Source organism: Halichoeres trimaculatus, unplaced genomic scaffold, assembly GCF_033239565.1.
Source record: "Halichoeres trimaculatus isolate MK-OKI-2021-1 unplaced genomic scaffold, fHalTri1.1 fHalTri1_scaffold_4, whole genome shotgun sequence".
In the NCBI taxonomy this organism is placed as follows: Eukaryota; Metazoa; Chordata; class Actinopteri; order Labriformes; family Labridae; genus Halichoeres; species Halichoeres trimaculatus.
The window spans coordinates 5,597,353-5,621,296 of NW_027437182.1; the positions used below are offsets into that span (position 1 = coordinate 5,597,353).

A 23,944-nucleotide genomic window follows, 5' to 3' on the forward strand; every position below is an offset into this window, starting at 1 on the left:
TTTTTTATATACTGTTTTTGGTGTTACAAGATGTGTAACATTCTGAATGCGTTGAACAGGAATCTGGTGTGTGAGGGAAACGTACATCTGTTTGTGTTCAGCACGAAACTTTGAAGGAAACTTTTATTTTGAAATTATTACTTCATATACTGGCATCACTTCCTTCTGACAGTGGAGGAGTGGGGCCTCAAAGAGAGTCTGCTGAGAGTGGAGGTCTGCAGCTGGTCTGTATTGACTAACAAGTCTTCATAGTTCCCATTGTGAAACACTCCGTCCATAAATATCACAGGAAAACTTTTGATCTGATGTGGCTCTGTTAACGTGTGTGTCTCTGTTATGCAGAGAGGTTTTTAGGCCAAACTCTGCTGCTCAGCACTCACTTGTTTTTTGGGTAATGAAAGCCACCACAGCAACAAACCCGCTGACCACATCCCTCCGAGCATTCACAGTATTCATGATGTCAGATTTTCCTCGGTTGATTTCTTCATCTGAGGCTCAGAGATTTCCCAAACATTCCCCTGCCTAAGGAGTGTGTCCTCCTTCCAGTGTTTATCACCAGTCCTCAGAAGTTTTCCAGTCAAATCCTGGGAAACAATGAGAGCAGGTGCTGTGCATGAGGGGCTGTAAATCTGGCCTGCTGAATTAAGCCATTCCCCCTGGTATTGTTCTGCCGGTCCCTGAGCTGCTCCTGCTGAGGAGGGTGTTTGTCAGGGTGGGGGGACGGGGACGTGGTGGTCTGTGGGGGGGCACCCTGCACTTTTCTTACAGAGTCATTCAGCTGCCAGAGGAAGGAAACAAATCATACAGGAACATCATGTCACAGTCAGGTCATGCAAAAGAAAGAGCTTGATGCACAGAAGTCAAAATAGAGTCGAGTTTATTCCTTTGAGCCTTTTGCATCTGTTTAAAACGAGAATACATGAATAAAATCTGTCAGGAAGCGTTTCATTTCCATCAGCAGCCTCATTTCACCTCGGAGCAGATGCTGAGTTGCTAAAACAGCCCCAGTTAAACGGTCAGACGATGTTTGAGTGTTGTAAACCATAATCTGGTTTTCTTTAAACGCTCCGAGAGGCTGGTGGTAGGTTTCATTAGTTGACCTTTGACCTCGTAACAGATCAGGTGACCAGGGCACTGCTGAGGAATGTTCCCTCTTGACTCCTTTTCATTTTCTAATTTCAAAGCCTTCAACAGTTTGAGTTGTTGTCATTTCAACCAGCCCCTCCTCATGTATCCTGCACACATGTGTGTGTGTGTGTTTGTGTAAATATGTGTCTGAATGCATGAAAGGCTGAAACAGGGTGTGAAATGTTCTCTTTGTCTTTTCATGATTTCCAGTGATGCTGTATTCTTGGAAGCTACATAGATCATACAGAAGCTGTGACTAACTTCTGAGGCTGTTTCCTTCAAAGAGTGCATTTCAAGACCAAATACATCACAACAGAAGGAAAGGCTGTCCAATTTGAAAGGCAGTTTCTTTTACGGGTAATTTCAATTGTGAATCTTCCATATTTCAGATTTTGGGGATTTCTAGTTTCCTTTTCAGACCATGTGAAAAAGTTGAATGATGATGATGATGTCCTCAGACTTTATCAGGATCCATATTTTCCCTCAAAAACGCACCTCATAGAGTCAGTTTTTAAGATTTATTTAGTGGATCAGACATTTTAACTTTTTTCCAACCCAACCTATAAACTAAGACTAAAATTTAGAAGAATTTAAATTTGGAAAAAAAAAAAAAAAAAAAAGATTTTTAACCAAAAAGATATCACATAAAAAAATCATTAAACAAAAAATCCAGATACTTTGATACAACTATTTTTTCTCTCACCCCTAATAGATGCATCATAACTTGGGTCAAGGCAACAATCCTTTTCTCCCATCAGCACTAACCGAATTAAAACCTAGATGTTAATACAAATAAGCTGTTGAATCCTTAAACCAGTCACTTCTGAAAATAGAAAAAGAACAAGACATTGATGAACCAAAAATAATTATACATATTGTTGTTTCTAAACTAGAAGAGACTGGACCAATAATCCCACTAACAGAATTCACAGATGCAGTGGTTTACTCCCGAGGCTCCTACAGTTAACATGTGGATCTCACAGATCTCTGCCATTACTCCTCTTGAGAAGTAGACTCATGGCCTTAATCAAAAACCAGTTAAGTTCTGGAAGATCAGGGAACCACTGCACTCTTTCATGCAGAGATGTAACTTATATCTGTATCTGGAAGATGAGGACTGTTCGATTTTTCATGTATCTCTTGTCAGTGCTTTTTGTTTACTTGTCTCCTGTCATATTTTCATGTGCAACTACTCATTTTTCTTTTGTATATAGGCAGAACAGCACTCTCTGCTATCTGTTCATTTTGTTCTAACCAATGCTTTCAGTTGATTAAAAAAATTAATCGAATTAATTACAAGATTTGTAATTAATTGATCTAATTAATCACATTTCAATCTCATATCTGCTCAAGATCCCTAAATAACGAATCTGAATTCTAGGACATTACGAAGAAGAAGAGAAGATTTGTAAATTATGTTTTCAACTGGGGGATGGGGGGGGGTCAGGTGGAGCTTGTCAATCAAAATCCTGTTGAACACTACTGTGGGCGAGAGTGGTGTGCTCTTTGGATGAGAGCTCAGCATGGATATGAGGAGAAGATGTGAGATGACAGAAACATAGCGAGATGCAGCAAGACAGAAAAGTTCAGGCAGCTCACGCTCCAACTGAGGATGTGTCGTGGTAGTTCAAAGAGAAAAGATGACGGAGATCATGGAGAGGATCAAAGGGTGGAGCGCCCGAGATGAAGCCGACCAAAAAAAAGTATGTTTTGTCTGTTTACATAGTCATAGAAAATAGTATAAATAGATTTGGGTCTTGAACGATTGTTCAAGATACTCTGAAAATGGCTGGTAGTCCATGAGTTGATTGTGCGTTTATTTTTATGACACATTTATTTGCGGTGTGATTAATTAATCTAATTAATCTAATTAATTAAAAAAAATAATAATTGAAAATTCAGTTAAAGAGTAAAGACAAAAACATGGTGTCTCCATACAAAACATTTTTTGCTCTTAACCCTCCATGGCTTGATAACGCTCCAGTATTAAGAGCTGTTGTGAAACTACTTTGTGGAGTGAAGACCTGACAGGTGGAGAGTGCTCTGCTGACGGGAGGAAGATGGTATCACACACTTAAATACCAACTGTGTCTGTCCACTTCCTCCGAGGAGAACAAAGTTATCTCGACGCCTCCTATCAGTGTGATGTTACAGTCAGGCTGGAAGAGAGCTCCCTACAAAAGGTGTACCACCTGCAAGTTTATCAAACCACCAAGGCCTAAATCTTCTCTTTGAGCCCCGACCACAGCTGCTGTCAAGGCCTCTTTTCAGTCTCACCTTTCACATTCTTCTCTCCTATCAAGCAGAGCAAACCCTCTCCCTCATCCTGTCCTCGCGCTGAAAGGAGATTGCTCTGGTCTGAAGGAGGCTGAGGGGGAGAGGTGATGAGCAGCTTACCTCTAGGAGGGATTAGCCTTATTAAAATGAAATAGTCTAGTCCTGAGTGACAGAGCAATGGAGGTGGAGGAGGACACAGGCAGGGTGGACCGAGGGAGCCGAGGGCCCACGTTATGTGAGGCCCGGCCCCTGAGGATCTGAAGCGCCGCTCTCCTGTGTTCTCCTTCCCTCCATTCTTCACTTTCACCTCTTGCTCTCTCCTCGTCTTCTCCCCCTTTTCCTCTGGTCTGCTCTCTCATCATCACCGCAGCCCAGAACAGGCCGATCTGTCAGCGCTGCGTCAGGAGATCTGCTCCGAGGCCCTCAGATGGGCTGCCAAGTACAGGGGCCGGACGGTGGGGGAACAAAAGATCCTTAAAGACACATCAGACGGGCTGGGATGTTGGTAAAATGTGTTTAATAGCACTTCTCCTGAAGGGCACTGAATGTATGGAATGTGTGCTGAGGCTAAAGGTTCCCACCAATTACTCAGGCTTAGCTCATGTTAGCTCAGGAGTGGGTCTTTAGTTCGTATAAAACATTAACCATCCCGAGCTCCTCTGAGCACGACCAGTGAAAGATGAACAAAAGGTCTGAACACATGAAATATACAGTAATTTGTTCCTACTGACATGAAAACTACAGTAATCCTTCTTACGATCGTGAGTCAGTTACCTGAAAGTGCTGAACGGGTACACTCACAGGCTAGCTGAAGCTAGGTGGCTAAATTACAAGTGGTTTAATGGAAATAAACTTCCGACCAATCAACTACTCAAAAAACACTTGGCATTGACCACAGTTGTTCTTATATATAATATATAAACACAGGAAACCAGAGTCTGTGGAAGAACAACCCTAAAAGGATTTTCAGAATGTGGCTAACATTAGCAGAGCTAGCACCTCCATGCAGGCTAAAGCCTGATGGACTGTAGACACATCTGGTGTATTTCAGCTGTAACATCTACATGTCTATGCTGGTTACTTTGATCTAGTTAAGTGGTCACTGACCTGCGTACAACTCCATAATCTAGATTAAAATACTGCAAAACCACAACAGGTTATGACTAGTTTTTTTAGGGGTTTTTTTGTTAGCTGTGTGTGTTTACATCTGGGTAGTAGGTCTTCTTATGTGTAAAGTCTTTTGTGTTTCCTGTTTTATTTTGTAGTTCTGTGTCTTTTCGCTGAGTGCTTTAAAAAGTATGTGGTTTTAGATTTCAGAAACTGAATGTGAATTTATCTGCGATTGGGTCCTCTTTCTGTTTGTTGCCATCAGATGTGACACAGCACTGCACTCTGTCAGTTCTTAGCTAATATTAGCTTTAGCAATATTACTGCTTCTTTTATACACCTAAATTTTCTTTGGTTAGGGGAAAGTGGCAAAGAAAAGACCCTGGTCATTTAACTTTTTCAGTAATGGTCCTGGAGAGTTTATTCCCTTCATATTCCTCCAGGTAACACCAGGGAATAAATGTGTGTTAGCGGGTTGGTAAATGGTAAATTTAGCTGTAGTTCATAGATTCATACTTTTGTTTTTTGATGTTCCAACAGTTGTTTGATAATTTTATTTCAGTTTCAGTGAAATGGCAGGTAGTGAAATTATTATTCTTTTTTATTTTATATCCTGTTTTTAATTTAAGGTTTGAAAGTAATGTATGTCTGACAGAAGAGGGCGGCATTACATGACGTTGATAGTGACAAACAGGAAATGCTCCGTAGACCAAACCATGGCTGTTTCCCAAAGCCAAGGTACCTTGCCTTGCCTTGGTCTGATGTGGGCGTGGGGTGGGCGTGGGCAGGCATCCACATCATCAGTCGCTGCCCAAGTGCTGTTCCAATGTTCATGTCCTCCGGAGGCATATGTCCTCCGTTTGGTTAGCATGTGGCTAATTGACCAAGGATACACAGGTGTATCCTTCGCTGCCTTGCCATGGCTATAAATACCCAACATGCAACGCGTGAATCTACAAAAAAGGAAAAAAAAATGGAAGGAAAAGACGCACCAGCGGAGGCGCATGGTAAATTCCAAATTAAATGTAAGTAACAAAATACACCTCTGAAAATAACAACTTATACCATGTCCACCACTTAACTCTTTTGTGTGTCACTCACATAACTATAATTACTGAGAAGCTGCACCAGCAGAGTGTCAATGATGTGACAATAAAAAAGCAGAAAGTGTAGAAAAGTGGCAAGTTATGACAATATTTGAAGCCGTCTGAGCTCCTCCCACAATATGCCTTTGTAGGCTGTTCCATTAGCATCTCCTTTTGAGCAGAGGCAGGACACTTGCCTTGGATTGGAAGGAAGTGGCTTCGGAGGCACTGCCTACCAAGGCAAGGCAAGGCAAGGTACCTGGGCTTTGGGAAACAGCCCATGTCAATTCAGTTTGGCTTTAGCGGTAACACAGGCTATGAAGGCTGGGATGCCCAAAGGCTGCAGCCTTCACGGGCTGTACACCCTGAATTGGGACAGAGGTATAGACTTTCGTACTATGGAGGGGTTATTTGTTTATCAACAAGGCCAGATGCGCGCGCAACTTGGGTGAGTACAATGGTTTGTCAACCTACGTGGAGGAGTTAACCACCAAAAACACATTTTAAACTAAATATCATCACTTATACGGATGGTAAACGGATCCCAGGTTTGTGAAAAAGCAGGACAGATATCAGGTGGACAGACGTTTTTGGCGGAGTGTACCCAGAGAGCAGTTTAAACACACAACTGTCACTCGAAGCTCATGGCTGCATTAGCCGTGGACACTTAACCAGACTGTGACGTACCACCAAAAGAGCACACAGACTGCTGACTCTGAGACCTGGTTCGTAATAAAAGAACCAGAAAACTACGTCCAGAGTTATTTAATTGCCCGCAGACGTCGCTGGTGTTTCAGTGTAAAGTATAACCCTGTTAAGTGGTGACTCTCGGCCGTTAATCACTGATACTGTCGACTGAGAGTAACCAGTTAGCATGGTCGCTATTAACTCCAAAACACCGGTTGCTCTGTGACGGTCAAAACTTGACAGACGTTGCCTCTCTTATAAAGTATCGTTTCTTAAAACTGACAACAGAGCAACTGTACGTTTTTATGCTGAAAACAGGTTGAATTTGGTGTTTAAAACCCGCTAACTCATATATGAATGTAGCTAAATGCTGCTCCTGCCGTTAAAATGCGTGCGCGTGCACATCTTTATGATGACGTAGACTGATAGGCTGTCAACAGAGAGCATTGACCAATCAGGAAGGAGATAATGAGGAAGCGAACTTGTTAAAAAGAAATATTAAGTCAAATTTCAACAGTTGGATTTGAAGGACAAGCATTTCCTCCATCTGGAGTCTTTTGGGTTTTTCAGTCTTTTGATGCTTCTGTCTCTTAACGTTTTAACCAGGAGCTGACAGACCTAGTTTAAATTATTTTAATGTGAGCTACTGTGAGCTGACCAAAGCAGCATTTACCCCAGACCTTCAGTCCAAACTGTCCGGGTAAGAGCTCTATCAGAAAAAGGTCTGAAACAAGGAGCATGTGTTTGTGTGCTGGACTCAAAGGTCAGCAGAGATTAAGGGAACAGACGGGAGAAGAAAAGGGGAGAAAAGGTCTGGTTTCACATGCAGGTGGCTGTCAAGGATGTTTACCTAGAGATCTCTTCTCTCCCCAAATTAGAAATGAACAGAAGTTGAGTCGAGTTCGCTCCAGCAGACGTCCTGATATCAAGTGGCGACCTTGACTATCCAAACAAGGCTCTGTGTTATTATGTCTACCTCTGTCTGCTCCTGAGGTTTCACTCCTGCTTTTATTGGGACTCAGAGCTGCTTTAAAAGGCAAAGACAGGCAGACGGAGAGCTTTTTAAACCAAATCAAGTTTGTTTTAAGTCAGCGGCCAAGTCTAAATTTAAACTTTTGTTTTCAGGCATTGGAATTCATAATACAAGAGGTGATGTTAAAATGTGACTGAATTCTTTCTCAGTATGACCATCCCAAAATAACTTGAGAGTGAAAGAGCCTCATTCTCCATGTTTAAAACTGTATTTTTAAACTGTCAGGGAAATATTCGGCCCCATCCCTGTAAAATTCCACTCTGAATTTTAATGTGAGTTTTTTTTCTGACTGCAGTGAGAATATAAAACATGACTGCAGGGCTAAGCCAGGTATGTGTACATTCTGTACCCTAAAGCTTTCTCATACCTGTCAAAAGCAGCCATAAAAACATGATCTGAACCCGCAGTGGTGACATCAAATGAGGCTGAAAACCATTTCGTGCTGACAGGCCCGCGGCTGCTCCAGCTTTCTCATGCTAACTGCCAAAGATGTGTATCACTCAGCTGGGCCGCAGCTCATTTTGGAGAAAGACTTCACATTTAAGTGACATTTGACTGTTTCATCTGGCTCTACCTGTGGTACACGTCGTTCCAAGTTTGGAGTAATTGTGTTTATCTGACACAAGCTCCCGGTTGTGGTGGTTTTTGGAGCCACAGGGAAAGTGCAGCCTTCCGGCGGAGGATTTTACTGGACGGCTAAATGCAGCTGCGTCCTGGGAATGTCCCTGAAGTTGAGAGTTGTTCTGGGAGATTCCCACAAGCCAAAGAGGGCAATTCCCTGTGTTATTTAACCGTACTGTGCGAGCGCTGAGGTATAATATCTCTGAGTAAAGAAAGAATCTACAGAATCAAAACAAGGTTTCCTGAAAGTTTGATTTCACTGAACAAAGAGCATTAAGACTGCGGCTGAGTATGAAGCTGGCTACATCCAGTGTTAAAAATAAAAAAATCTATAAATGTAACCAAACACTGAGAGCGTTTCAGGTTTGCTAAAAATGTGCTTCTCTGGTTTTTTAAAATATTTTGATAATTTTAAACAGCTGTACAATCACATCCATAAACTCCAGGATTTTACAGTGGCGTATTAGGGCCACTCAGAAAAATTAAGAAAACTAAAATTTTTCAAGTTCATAAAGATGTTAATTTTTAAATTTACGAAGTCTCAAATTATGTCTTGTTGTTCCAAATACCCCAACCAAATAGCCTAACCCACAGAGGTAACTAGGGATGGGTACCGAATTAGGTACTTTTATAGGTACCCACCGAATTCTGTCAAAAGTACCGGGTATCGATTCATGTAAAACCAAAAGGTACAATGTTTAGGTACCTAAATGCATCCTTGTGACTGTGAGGGAGTGGAAGAGTAGGAGATTTTCCATGCTGGACATAAACACAGCATTGCAAGGTTATATATTGAGGAATAAATTTGTTAAATAGAATTTTTTTAATATTTTATTATTAAACGAATTGATATTTTTTAACACATAAACACAAAAAAGTACCAAAACTTGGTACCATTGAGTACCGGTACCGATTGCCAGGTACCGGGCATCGGTACTGTATCGTTTCAAATGTGCAAGGTACCCATCCCTAGAGGTAACCCTCTATGTCTTTGCATCTGCCCATTGTGGTGAATTTCTTGTTGAATAATTTAAAATGTGATGATACTGGGCTAAAATAAGTGGTGTCTCCTTAATGTTTTCAGTGAACTTGTTTTTTTTTTTTTTAAATTTTAACTGTTGAATTTGAAGTAGTTGGAGACAGGGGCGGCGTCATGGGTGGGCCTAAGGGTCCCAGGGCCCACTCACTTTCTGACAGGCCGACCTCAAACTTTTCTTTGAAAAAAACAAACAAACAAAAAAAAACATATATATTTATATATATATTTGGTTTTAAAGAGGAATATAAAATAGTGTCACTTTATGTTGTTTTACTTTATAAACTCAGACATAGGTTAACTCTAACAGATTTACAACTTTATAAATCCAAAATTTGTAATATTTTTCTTGATAATTTACTACTTTTAAATATACTTTTTAAATCTTCTTAATAAGTGGCCCTAATTTGCCATTGTAGACCTCTATGTGTAGTGAGGACAAATTTGAATCCGGGAAAGGGAACAGGATTTTGCCACATTGTTAACAGGAGTTTTCAAGTTTCAAGAAAAAAACTCAAAATTTTATAGTTTAAAAGTTGTGAATTTTCAAACTTACAAAGTCTTAAATTATGTCTTGTTGTTCCACAGACTCCAACTGAATAGCCCGCAAAAGTAACCCTATGCATCTTTGCATCCACCCATTGTGGTGAATTTCTTTTTAATAAGAAATGTGATGATTCTGGGCTAAAACCAGTGGTGTCTCCTTATTGTTTTCAGTTAACTTGTTAAAGAAAATGTAAAAATTAAAATAATTTATTTAATTTTCCACTTTTGGATTTGAAGTAGTTAGAGCCAGGGGCAGCGTCATGGGTGGGCCTAACTGTCCCAGGGCCCAACCACTGACAGGCCCTCAAACTTTAAAAAAGAAAAAAAAAATATATATTTTTAAACAGTTTTAGAGAGTAATATCATAACATTTATTTATCCCTTTGATTTTTGTTTTTTAAATCTTCTTTATTAGCGACCCTAATTTGCCATCGTAGACCTCAATGTGAAGTGAGGAGAAATTTGTGTCCAGAAAAAGGCAACAGGTTTTTGCCACATTGTCAACAGGCAGCTAAAAAAGCTGCTGGACTGATTTTCCTGTTGAGACTGTTGTTGTTGATTTTCGACCAATCAGGGTCAAGTATTCAACACAGCAGAGCAGCAATGACTTTTACATCCTGTTTTCTTCTGGTCCTTTATAGCAACACTTGATTAAGCACACTCTACTTTTGGCTTCCCTTACAAAAACAAGATTTCACTACAGTCTGAATTTTGTTGGACCAATCAAATCTAGAAATGGACTCGTAAAAATAGTTTTCTACTAAATTATTACTTGCAAAATATCTCTGAATGATGTTAGAGTGGTAACCATTGGACTAGACCTTTTAACTATCGATGTAACCTGGTTTTAACTTTGTTGCTCAACTGAATCTTAACCAAAAGATTTGATTTGAACTTTAACATTAATTAGTTAAACAAAAAACAATAATGTTTTAAAAATAAGTAGCTATCTCTAAATTCAAAGCTGCATTCTTACATGAAGCACTTCTAATATGTGTCAAGTTTGGCGCCCCCTGTGGATTACGTTTTTGCCTTCTGTTTGATGACTGTTATGATGATAATTTCATCCTTCTTCCTTAAATTGTCAAAGGTAACACTTATTGACAATCTTTGCAATTGCAAATGTGAAAAAAGGATAGAAAAAGACAAAGATATAAAATTTTATGCTAAATTTTCCTAGATAGTTAAAACCTGTTTCCCAGTGATGCATTCTCTGACCAAAAAAAGCTTCAGTCCACTCATGAATGTAAAATAATATACTTTATTATGACCATACAGTTACTCAGGATCAATACAAAGCACTTTTCTGTTTTTAGTGATGCTCTTCATGGGAAACTTTCTTCCCAAAGGAAAGAGGACGAGGCAGTCAGGTACAGGTGTTTGCAGAAACACTGCGACAGGGAAAGAAACAGGGAGAGTCTTTCCAAAGGCTTTTTTATGAAATATTTTGGTAAAATTGGAATTTGAAGTCCTAAATCCAATTCACATCCAGTTCATATTCCAATAAATCGTTTGCATGGCTTCTGTTTTTGTTGTTGTTGGTTAAAGCGCTGCCCCGGCTGACAGATGGTTTAAAAGGATCCCTGCTGGATCTCACTTTCACCAAACGCTCAGACTGACAGCACCAGCTTCACCATGAAGCAGCGGGGCAGCAAACAGATGCCAGAGGAGGTTGGGGTGTGGATCAGCATCACGAAACAGTGTGGAAAATTTTACACATCAAACTCTGATCAGTCCTTTTTAAGACTTATTAAGTTTGGTTGTTTATTTCGATCAATGATAAGTAGAAAGATTCAAGCATCCTTTTTTCCATTTGTCGACCAATTCAGTTTCTGACACTAGATTTGTGATGATGATTTGAAATGAGGATTTTTATTTTGGAGCTCAACAGCTTTATGCTAAAACTACAAAGGGTATTTTTTATTTCAACATGCAGTTCAGCCAGTGCAGGTGTGTCCCTGTGCGGTGCAGTATCTCCCTAAACCAGCTCACTGCCTGCCGTCAGTCCTGTGGAGAAAAGCTCGATGGATGCAGTCATCTGTCTAATGAGGGAACAGTGTGACCGAACATACGACTTACAACGCAAAACACATCTTTTTACACATAAATATCAAATACAAAGGCAGACGAGAGAGAGCGCCTTGTTTATGTCAGTAAAGCTTTTGACCATGCAACGTTCAGTACCTTAAAAAAAACACCAAAAAATCATGAACACAGCTTAGTCCACCAGAGACACGAAACAATGTCAAATATATACACAATACAATAAAAATAACATCACTTTTTCTGCAAGAGCATGATTCTGTCGTATATTTTACAGCTAACGTTGTACCATTAGTCCAGCACGTCAACATGTGTACAGGTAGCTCGAAGGGAGGAGAAGCAACTATTGCTACAACACTAAGAGGTCATCAGAAGTACTTAAATACGCCATTGAAATAGAAGCTGTAAAAATAATATACTCCGAATACATTTATATTATTATGTACATATACATTTAGGTTAAATACTGATCATTCTGAATCCCTGGATTGATGAAAACCGGCCTTTGTCAATTCAGGCAGCTAGCTAAGTCGTACCCTCTGCTAACAGTTTCCAACTGTGCTTCACATTGAGACTGTTTCACGGTTTTGACAAGAAATAAAAAATAAAAAATAAAAGCCAAGAGAAGCAGAAAGGTGATTGGTTGGAGGTTTTTGTAAGAAATAGTTCAGAGTTTGGGGAATTTTCACCTATTTACAGGTTGAATACAGTGTCACATTAGCTGACTTTGTTACAGGCAACCTCTGCAAATACCAAACTGTAGTTCTCTGAATGTCCACTAGAGGCACACTCTGGTGGTGATTCAGTGTTTGAACACAAACAGTTGCCAAAAGTTAAAGTTTTTGATCCTCACCAGGCTGTTAAGACGATTTGTTGTGCTGTAAAGTTTTAAATTTTAACATGAGGGTCAATGGGGTTTGACTCACTTTTGGAGCAAGCCTCAAGTGGCCACTCAAGGAACTGCAGTTTGTTTCATTTTTTCTTGCTTTTAACTCTCTTAGTCCAGATTTTAGGCATACATGCATAAGGATTTGGGTTAATCCAGATTTTAGCTAAAGAGTTAAAAGCAAATTTTCTTGAAAATGGGCCAGTGAAAAACATCTTACACAATATATAAGTGAGAACATTTTTAAAATATGGTCAAAACTGTTTCTTTCTTGAGTCAGTCTGTTTTTTTTTTAAACTGCATGAGCGATAATGACAATCTACTCTACTGTCTGCTTCATAAGTGCATAATTGTTGTACCTAAATAGAAAAGTTCTCCGCTGCCTTAAAAAGGAAAAAGACCCTGAAATAAAATATAGATTTTTTTCCTCTTCTGTGATTCCAGTTTGAAGGATTAAACGCTGCTTAAAATCTAATTAATGTTTAATCAATCCTTACTTTTCTTTTTCTGTTTTAAGCTTTTTTAAGATATACTTTGAGAAAAACTTGGAGCACTGTCAGATTTTGGTGTCACATCAGTCTTTTTCTTCTCTATCAGCAATGTTGGCGACAGGGTCACACTTTAAAAGCCTTATAGCACCAATCATGGATTTAAAGACTGCTGCTTTTTTCACTGCAAAAACTAAAATCTTATCAAGTTTTTTGTCTTAATTTCAGTAGAAAAAGTCTTTTTAGACTCAATCTGAGCCACATTCACCTGACCAGCCCTGGAAAATGTCTTATTTCAAGCTATTTTACAACAAAATTAAGTCTGAATTGCTTGTAACAAGACAAAAAAATCTGCCAATGGAACAAGAGGAACGTTACTTGTTTTAAGACATTATTCTAGTTTTAAGCAAATTTCTCTTTATTCACTTCTGTCTTTAAATAACTTGAAAAAAGGACATTTTCTGGACTGATAATGTGATTAAATGTGGCTCATATCGAGTATAACGAGACAATTTTTCAACATAGGAAGCACTCCTTTCATGGAGGAGCTATCTTCTGATATTTAGAGGTTACATTTTATCTCAGGGTGGGTTTTCCTCTTGACCTACCACCTTCACACAATTAAGGCACCTTTTAAACCCCTGAGGGGTCAATGGGTTCTTCTAATAAGAAGAGAAGCAAAAATAACAACATGAAACACGGAACCGGACTGAAACCAAACAACATAAAGATCAACAGCTGATGAAATAAAAAGAGAACAAATGTTATGGAATGTCAGTAGATAAGATATTAATGCCAGAAGTGCCTGATACTCTTCTTCTTCTCTTGTCCTTTAGGTGTTTTGCAGCAGCCTAACACGCTGCCATCATCACCTGGAACACTGTGGCTGTATCCTGAAGCACCTCCGTCAGTAAGAGCGTCCTCCCCAAACGCCGTCTCTCCAGGTGAGTGGGTGGAGTCAGTATCCCACGTTGAGCTTGTTCTTGTTGAGCTCTCGTTCCAGGTTCCCGATCAGCGTGTCGATGCTCTCCTGCAGGTCCCTCAGGTTGACCCTGTTGCTCAGCACGGGGCTGATGTCCTGGATCTTCATGTAGGCCTGGTACGTGTGCTCTTTGGGCAGACGAGGAGGCAGGATGTGTTCACAAACCCTCTCCTCCTCTTTGTCCTCCAACAGCTGCCCGCTGCCTGAACTATCGCTCTCTACTTCCTCCTCCTCTTTCTCTTTCTCCTCTTCCTCCTCTTGTCTGTGAGGCTGCTCCTCTTCAGGAGGATCCGACACAGGGCTGCTTAAAATCTGCCCTTTGTCTTCGTCTGTGTCCTCAGGCTCCTCCTGCACCTCCTCAGCCGGCTCTGCATCCTCGGAGGGCACGTCGTCGTAGTCTGCCTCCTCTTTGCTGGGAGGCAGCAGGATGTCCGAGGGGAAGTAGCGCTCGCCACAGCCGCTCCAGTCGCCGGCGTAGCGGTTACTGGGGCTGTCCAGGCGTCCTGGTTTGGGACGAAGGACTCCTGCTATTTCTGCCTCAGAGAGGTTCAGGACTTGGGGGCGCTCTTTCCTCCGCCGCAATGGAGGAGCTGACTGCTGGTCCAACGTAGGGGGAGAGGAAGAGGCTGCAGGAGGCGGCGGGGAGGAATACTGGCCATGTGGGTTCACAACTAGAAGAGAAGACAGGAAACAAAACCATGATGAGGAACTGATCTGTGACTCCTGCAGGGTTTAGATCAGGGGCCTGCAACATTTGCTTTCATAGGAGCCATTTTTCCTCAGCTCACCTGGATTAAAGTCATTCAGGAGCCACAAAATCTACTTTATCTTCCTAATAAAGACAATTAAGTGTTTAAAAATCTATAAATAGTTAAAATCTAGTGAATCATTATCTAAAGAAGAAGATTTTTGTGTTTATGAACTTGTGCATGTGAAGTCTTAGTTTTTTATTTTTAATAAAATTAGCAAATAATTTTTGAAAAATTGAAAAAAAAATTTCATACATAAAATAAATTTGCAAAATTGATTAAATTTTGTTAAGTTGGAAAAAATTTTCAAAAATATTGAACTTAAAAAAAAAGTCCCAAATTTTCAAAATTAAAAAAAAGTGAAAATCCCCCAACTTTTGGAATTAAAAAAAAAAAGTCAGATATTTTTTTGCAGATAAAATGTAATTTTCCAAAATTCGGTAAATTTTAAAAAAATTCAAAAAGTTTCCAAAATTTTGGAACAATTTTAAAAGTATGCAACATTAACAATTTAATTAATTTGAAAGAAAAAGTTTAGAAATTCCAAAAGTTTTGAAATTTGCAACAAAATCTTCAAAAAACTGATATATCTTTTTCTAAATCTGAAAAATGTTAAAAAACTTGCAAAAAATCTAATCAAATTTAAAGCTTCATTGGAACAGGTGATGCATATTTAGTTCAACAAAATTTTAACATATGATTTTATTTAGTGTCAATGTCTTTAATAATCAATACCCTCTGTGAAAAAAATACTTTTAATTTCAAAATTTCAACTTTTTTAATTTCAAAAATATTTTTTTAAAGCTACAAGGAGCCACTGCAAAGGAGTTAAAGAGCTGCATGAGGCTCAAGAGCCACAGGTTGAAGACCCCTGGTTTAGATGAAGCGCCGACCATCCTGGAAACAGCTTTGAGCGCCACTCGCTGATTCAGTATTCATGTGCAGCTGCTGCATGCCTCGCAGCTTTACTGAGGCTTAAGATTCAAACAATTATCTCCTAAAACAAACAGAAATTATCCTCCTTCTCAGCAGCAACATGTTATTTATTTCAGACATGATTCACTGATGGCGTGATTAAAGTCGTTAGCTGTCAGCAGCCGGCGTGAACGCAGAGCGCTAATGTAAAGTGCTGATTTTCTTAAACAGACTAAAGCTGGAGGATTTCAATGTGTTACAAACAAACGCAGACACAACAAACTCCCAGAGTCCTCTCTTCTATCTGTCATCCTGTCTGTTCAACCATCTGCTCACACACACAGTTGGCAAAATACATAACTCACACACACACTCACACACACACGCCCGTCTCAGCCTCTCGTGCTCACTCACACCTCCTGCCTGCCGGAGGCTGTGCACACTTTCAGGCTTGAGAAAAGACGCCTCGGAGGCTTTCAGGACGAGTGTACGAGCAGAGCAAAGATGCTGAAAATAACCCGGTAACAATTGTGAAATTTGAGGGTGAAGCTTCAGGGGCTGAGGGCGAAGGTTAGAGCTGGAATGCCTTTAATTACAGTCCAGGCGTCTTTCTCTCTGCGCCGGGGAAACAGGACGAACGGGGGTGTAAACAGAGGCTTGAACCTGGACTGGAGGCTCTTTCAAGGTTATTACTGCTCATTATAAGCACTTGTCCTGCATCCCTGATGTTACAGAGTGAGTGAAGGCGTCAGCTGGAGATTAAAAACCATTTTCTTCAGACCACTTAGCCGCACCACCCTCCTCCATCGTCTGCTTTCCTGCCCCAGACTCTACAGAAAAATATCTCCCGATCTTTGAGGTTATCTTTTAAATCTCTCTTATTCCTCGGCTTGATGCAGTTGATGGATTCAGGAACGCTAACTTATTCAGCAGCTTCACTCAGACTCCCTCTCTGTTTCTGGGTGTAGATTAGTTTGAAGGCCAGGGCAGATAAATCAGCAGATTTAATAAAAGTTGCACAGAAGAGAACTCTTATGAAATAAATCCTGCAAAAGTTGATGTTTGGAACATTTGAAGAAAGATTTCTTGAATTATGTCGTGCATAAGTAGCTCCTGAAAAGCTGTTGTGATGTCACGTCATTTACATACTGACGAGGACAGAGTATCCCTCTCACATATCAGTGCCTAAATTATAAAATTACTGGTTTAAAAAAATTAAAGAGGCTGTGAGGACTTTTTTAAAAGGCTAATGTTAGCAAATAGATAAGGTATTTATTAACAGTTGCATGGAGCTTTTGCCTGAATCATTACAACAATCAGACTTTGTAAACTCAGTTTGTAATGTAGTTTAGTAGCCGGCTATATTTTGCGCCACTGACAACCCGGTGCTCTAGGACGTGTCTGTAATGTGTAACGTCAGTAAATCCTGTTTATGTCCTGCAAGTCATCTACCAATCAGAGCTAACGTAACCTCACTCTTCATTTTATTGATAGACTCTCAAGTTTGAACAGACCACTGCAGAATAACTGCTGACTGTGGGTTGGAGTGGGCATTATCTCAAACATTTTGGGCAAAGTTTTAGCCTTAAGCTGTGTTTAAGCCTTTAGCTTATGTTTTAGTCTCTAGTCCATGATTAAGCCTTAAGTGCGTTTTTTTTTCCCTTTAGCTCATGTTTTAGCCTTTAGCCCGTGTTAGAGCCTTTGCTCCAAGTTTAAGCATTTAGCTCATGTTTTAAACTTCAGATGATGTTATAGCCTCTAGTCCATGATTAAGCCTTAAGTTTGTGTTTTATCCTTTAGCTCATGTTTTAACCTTTAGCCCATGTTTTAGCCTGTACTCTGTGTTGAAGCCTCTAGCACATGTTTTAACCTTTAGCTCATGTTTAGCCTCTAGTCCATGATTAAGCCTTAAGTTCGTGTTTTATCCTTTGGCTCATGTTTTAGCCTTTAGCCCATGTTTTAGCCTTTACTCTGTGTTTAAGCCTTTAGCTCATGTTTAAAACTTTAGCTCATGTTTAGCCTCTAGTCCATGAATTAAGCCTTAAGTGCGTGTTTTTTTCCCTTTAGCACATGTTTTAGCCTTCAGCTCATGTTTTAGCCTTTAGTAAATGTTTAAGCCTCTAGCACATGTTTTAACCTTTAGCTTATGTTTAGCCTCTAATCCATGATTAAGCCTTAAGTTTGTGTTTTAGCCTTTAGCTAATTTTTTAGCCTTTAGCCTGTGTTTAAGCCTTAAGCACATGTTTTAAACTTAAGCTCATGTTTGAGCCTTTAGCCAGTGTTTAAGCTTTTAGCTTATGTTTTATACAATGGCTGATGCTTTAGCATCTAGTCCATGTTTAAGCCTTAAGTATGTGTTTCAGCCTTTAACTCATGTTTTAGCCTTTAGCCTTATGTTTTGGCCGTAAGCTTGTGTTATAGCCTTACACCAATTTTAGCCTTTAGCCGATGATTAAGACTTTAGCCTACTTTTTAGCATTTACTTCTGTTGTAGCCTTTAGCCCATGTTTTAGCCTTTAGCCTGTGTTTTAGCCTTTAGCTCATGTTTTAGTCTTTAGCCCCTGATTTAGCCATCATCTCATGCTCTATCACTCTCCTGTTGCGCTTTTTTCTGCTCTTACGTTTTTTGTTTTTACGTTTTTGTTTCACAGATATAATCACAGAAAATCTTTTCAGCAGAGAAAAACAGATGAATCTTCTCTTTGCTACACCAAGCAAAGAAATTACATTTAGGAACAATCTATAATGGTACTGATAATCTCATTTTAAATTGTGGATTATGATCAGGCATGTATCTAAAAGGGCGACTTTTTAAAATTTATTTAGAAAGTCTTCACAGCCCCTTTAACTAGCTTTTAACCGATCAGTTACATGATTGGCACTCTTAGATTCCCTGACTTCACTTTGTTCAGATTTCTAGCCAGCTACCAACATTCGCTGTCTGTATTTGAACAGCTTTTTTGTGTGGATCAATGTCAACAGTGTTACATTTTTTAACTAATTTCTGCAAGTTAATCATTTTTCTCTGCCCCAAAACTTTTTGTTTCTTGCGCACATGAAGTCTTCCCAGTAGGAAAGGGGGCGTGAGATGAGTCTCAGGAGGCTTTCCACAGCTCGCTGGGAAAGCTACAGAGTGATGTTTACAAAACAATGTTGGAGAAAGTAACAGAAGCAAACACCATGATTACAGTTTTTGTGTTTGTATTCGCTGTTTTTACTAAACGGTCTGATGATGAGGCAGCTTGGAAATGATTCTCAGTCTTCTTCAGCCTCACATTTTTATTCATCCTGTAACATCTCTCTGTCTCTCCTGGGTCTGCACCAGATATCACAGCTGCTCACCTCTTCACGGTGAATTTATCAGAAAATTCCTGCCGAGCTCACCCTGACGTCGTGAAGACATTTGACTCAGGACGAAGTTTTTCTGTTTGCAAACATGTTCATTTTGATTTTCTCGTTTGGCTGGGACTGTGACGGCCTCACAGATTGATAAGAGACAGGTTGAGCAGAATTTTAAAAATGTTAGCCCTGATTAATCTGTGGACTCCTTAATCTCTCACACTGAGCGGACAGCTGCAGCGGGCTGAGAGCAGCTGTGCAGGCAGACAGATGACCTGTGGTGAGAGGAGCTGCTGGTCTGTCTGCTCCGTCCTTGGTTTGGGATTTATCCTGAGAGACGGGGACCACACCTCCGCAGTCTGCGTTACACCGAGGCTTATTTCCTGGGCTGTGATTGGCTGCCATGAGGAAGGAGTCTGAGGAGAGTTTGGTCTTTGAGGAAGCCAGCAGATGGTTGCCCGGGGCGATCAGAGCTGAACTGGTGCCAGTGGCGGATAACCTCCACGGATCAAAGCGGCCCCGCCCGTTTGCAGGCCTTTGTGGAGCTGAACCACAGAGCTGCTGCTGGTTTCCACAAAACACCCCTCTGAATTCAACTACATCACCTTTTAATCAGTCTTTAACAGAAATAAGGAGGTAAATTAACTTAAAAAAAGAATCTATTTCATCTAGCTCGGAGATCCTGAGACTTCCTCTTTATCTTGCTCACCTGGCCACAGCTGCAGCAAGTAGTGCAGGACTTCGATGTGTTTCTTGAAGTGTAGCGCGCTCGCCAGCTCCTCAGAGTCGATGAAGACTCGGTTGGTGTGGCAGGACGCTTCCTGGCGCTGGCTGAGCAGCACGGGGCCAAAACACACCGCCAGGTTCTGACACGTCATCTTGTTCACCTCCTGGTACGACGCCACCAACTTCAGGTGGTCGAGGAGTCGCCGTAGAGTCATCTGAGGCAGAAACAAACACACAGGAAGTGAGGTTTTGTTGTTAGTTTAAGGACACCAGCAAGCACAGTTTTTGTTGAGTTATGTCTGACAGCTGTTTTTTTACTAATGTTTGGGTGCAGAATCCAAAACTGATCTCAGTTTTTCTCTATCACGTCAAGATTTTGAACAATAGGATCCTGTTTTCTAAAATTTATGAAAAATACTTTCTTAGCAGATATGTGCTTGTTTCATAAAAATCTTCAAATTTTGCAATTTTTGTTTGCTTTTTAACACTTTAAACCATGGGAAATGATGTTCAATGATGATGATGATAATGGCTGTTTACCAAACCGCCTACTACACTAGCAGTTCCTACTATTTTGGCTGAAATTTAGTCTGTAGTAGATCGTATGTGAAAACTTCCAAAATCTGCAGTATGCCAAAAATCCCTGGATGTCCTACTGATCCAGGAAAATTTCTCAGTACACAAAGGACCAGACTACCTGGCAAATTATTTCCCACAATACACAGCGCTAACGCTGTTTGTCAATGCAGGAGGCAGGTTTCAGTGAATTACTACCATCTACTGGAATGGGTCAGCATTACAACTACAATACAACAACACTAACGTTGGACCGTCTGTGAGAGAGAAGTGAAGTGATGAGAAAGAAACACTGGTAAATCTGGTTACTTCCAGTTATAAAAGAGGTGTTTACCTCTACAAATTCATTAAAGCCCATAAAAAAACACTAATTATCTTTTTTTTAACCGTACCTGGATTAAGTGGTTTTTCAATCAGCTGTAAAAAATAAAAAGTCAATGCCTTCCTGATTTGTTTCAAAACAATAAAACTTTTGGTGCGAGATTAAAAATCAAACATGATTTTTCTGCTGTGACGTGATTAACAAATTAACTAAACTATCACAAAATATCAATAGTTTGTTTTGTACTTTTTATTAAGGTTAAAAAAAAATCATCAGCTGTAGCTCCGCCTTCCAAAACTTAAAACCAGAGCAGTGTACTACAAACAGACCCAATACAACAGTTATACTACACACTAAAAGCAAAAGCAGTAAGCAGTGCGGACTACATACTACATCCACATGTAGTGTGTAGTAGGAGGTTTGGAAAACAGTCATTGTCCACAGACTATATCAGGAGCCATATTTTCCCATAAAATGTACATCACGTGAGTCACAGAGAAACGTTTCGCCCTCTGCTGGAGAACAGTGGTAACTATTTTACAGTCCAGTTTATGAACAAAGACTGAAATAAAGAATTTGAATTAGAAAAAAAAAAAAGGTTTCCTGACAAAGAATCCCGATCTTGATATTGTCAAACAGAAAATCCGATACATTGATTTTCGTTTTTTTCCTCCCACCCCTATTACCTAATCAAGTACTATTTTAGGTACCGACTGAATTCCATCTCTAATACCGAGTACTGAAAAAAATCAAACGATGCCATGTAGGGATGTCCCGATATTACATTTTCACTTCCGATACGATACCGATACTGCAGCATTGAGTATTAGCCGATACCGATATTAATCCGATACGATATCAGCATTAAACATGCATACTTTTATAACTTATTTTGTAGTATGTCTGTCATTTTAGAAAAGGCTTGATTAAGTGATATTATTCAAACAAAGAACAGTAGTCAGCAACAGTAGGTATGAGGAAAAACTGACCCATTTATTATTAACCAATGGGTAACAGAAATTTTAACATTAAACATAAAAAAATACTGGTAATTGAATAAAATAAAGAATAAATTAGAAAACCCAGAAAATAACCTAAATAAATCAAATAAAAACAGCAGGAGCGGAGCCTGGAATGGACTGCTTATATCGGAGATTTTAGATGCATTCCGATACGATACCGATACTTGTTTTTTTGCTGATATCGGACCAATATCCGATATTAATATCGGACTGGGACACCTCTAATGCCATGTTTAGGCACTTAAACGCATCCTTGTGACTGTGAGGGAGTGGGAGGGTAGGAGATTTTCGATGCTGGACATGAACACAGCATTGTAAGTTTGTATTTTGAGAAATAAATGTTGAATTGAAAAACGCTGAGCTTTTGTTACTGAACAAATTAATATGTTGTACCACATAAATACACACAAAATACCCCAAATTTGTACAGTTCAAAGGCACCCATCCCTCACAAAAGAAATAAATACCTTTGTAAATAAAACACTAAGATGAAATAGTTACACGTTTGAAAACTAAAAAACAGCAAAAAATGAAATAGAACTTCCAACAGTATGCCCATGTCAGCACAAATCCTCTTACTTCCTGCTATGCTAGCTTTCTGTTAGCAGATACTGATGGTTCTGACCTATTGGGAGCTGCACACACCTCTCACTGCACTGTCTCAACTGTGACTGCACACACAAGCTGCCATGTAGCTGTAGATGAGTCCAACCGTAATCAGCTGGAGAATCTTACTACAGCTAATCAGAGGAATTTTGCTCATCTGGAGGAAAAACTTGTCGTGCTAGAAAAACTGACTGCACAGATTGTGTAACAGTGGCTCAGCTGTGCGGTCTGTGCAGCAACAGCTGATGTAAAAGCGACGTAACTGAAGATCTGCAGCATCATCTGTACGATTATAATTATCTCCACCACAATCAGCAGCTTAGACTCTGATGTAAAGTTTGAGCTCCTCACCCGCTCCACCTCCGGAAGGTTCTCCAGCAGGCTGACCGTGTGCTCAGAGTCAGCGGGGTCGTTCTCACACCCGGACGCTCCTATCCGCAGAGGCCTCGTCACCATGGACTCCAGCACGGCTTCGTACAGCGGCTTGGTGATCAGAGGGTACGGCAGCTCGCGCAGGTAGTCCTTCAGCACACCTGGAACAGAAGAGAGAAAAGAGGATGTTCAAAATGTGTGTCAGAGAGGATATAAACACTTTGTCTCCTCTTTCTCCTAAAAGCAGAGCCTCAAACTTTATCTTGGCTGCAAATTGAGCTCCTATTGTGATCCTGTAGCGTCTACCAAAACGCCAGATGATGAGAGCTGCTCCTGATTTTGCAGCCAAACGTCTTGGCACGTTCACACCTGTGACTTTAGCCTCCTGCACTTCAGACAAAAACATGAAACCCACGCTGTCTGTCTCCAGCGAGCCCCTGAAACATCAGCAGCATGTCTCTCCATCAAAGGGAAAGGGGGATGAAAACAGAGTAAATACGGGAATAAGAGGGCTGTTGGCAGGGCGACAGCTCTTTGTGGTGAGTGTCTGCTCTCGTTTCTCCTCTGCACGGAGCTGGATCAGTTTTCAGAGACAGCTGGGGGCGGTGTAATCACTGATACTGGTCGGTCTCCAAACTGATTCTCTGTCTTTAAAGACTCGCTCTGAGTGATTTCATAATGAGGAAGATGAAGGGAGAATAAGACGGTGATCAGTTGTTTTTGTTACCGAACAATAGCAGACATCCAGCAGTCACACACAGCACAGAGAAACATCTATTAAAACTTTATCTACATTCATTTAAATTCATGGATGATGTTCTGGCTTTGCTGCTTTTTCTTCATTCATTTATTTTTTGGCACAAACACCATGAAGCAGTCAAATATTCATATTCAGATTTCGTATGATGCGTTTTTTGTTCAGAGATTATTTCTTTAGTTGTTTTATTTTAGTACAAACATTTGATTTATTCATGCTGCTGAAATATGAATATCCAGATTAAGCCAAACATATTCTGCTTGTGTTTGAGAGCAGAAAAGGTTTCTGCCGTTGGTTATTGAGGTTTAGAAATTCAGAGGATACTGTTGTTTTTATAAGCTTGGTGTGACTATTTTACTCTTAATTTTCCTTTTCTCATGCTCATGTTGAGAGCTCAGTACTGCTTTAACGACTTACTGCTGTTTCTAGTTTGCAAGTCATATGAGAATATGAGCTCTGACATTTTAAAGACTTTTTTCCTTCAGATTGAAAATCAACGGAAGAAGTTACATTCCTCCAAACAAAAACCTGAAGGACAGGTAGGAAGTTAGACTCCCTACAGACATCTATGAAATCTATCAAAAGACAAACAGACAAATAAACTTGGCCTAAAGGAAGCAGAACTTAATAATCAGGGGTAA

The 23,944-nt window shown here is 40.0% G+C and overlaps 1 protein-coding gene across 2 annotated transcripts in view; it reads right to left on the reverse strand.

Moving 5' to 3' along the window:
* Window positions 1–10,767: 10,767 nt before the first annotated feature.
* syde2 (synapse defective 1, Rho GTPase, homolog 2 (C. elegans)) overlaps window positions 10,768–23,944 on the reverse strand; it is an 81,095-nt gene continuing 67,918 nt past the window's right edge. For both annotated transcript variants that reach the window (XM_074668298.1, XM_074668297.1), the window contains exons 6-8: window positions 22,526–22,707; window positions 19,632–19,863; window positions 10,768–14,590 (exon numbers count right to left, since the gene is read on the reverse strand). In XM_074668298.1, the coding sequence (XP_074524399.1) occupies window positions 13,896–14,590; window positions 19,632–19,863; window positions 22,526–22,707 (1,109 nt within the window). In that variant the 3' untranslated portion in view covers window positions 10,768–13,895. The remainder of the gene's footprint in view (window positions 14,591–19,631; window positions 19,864–22,525; window positions 22,708–23,944) is intronic.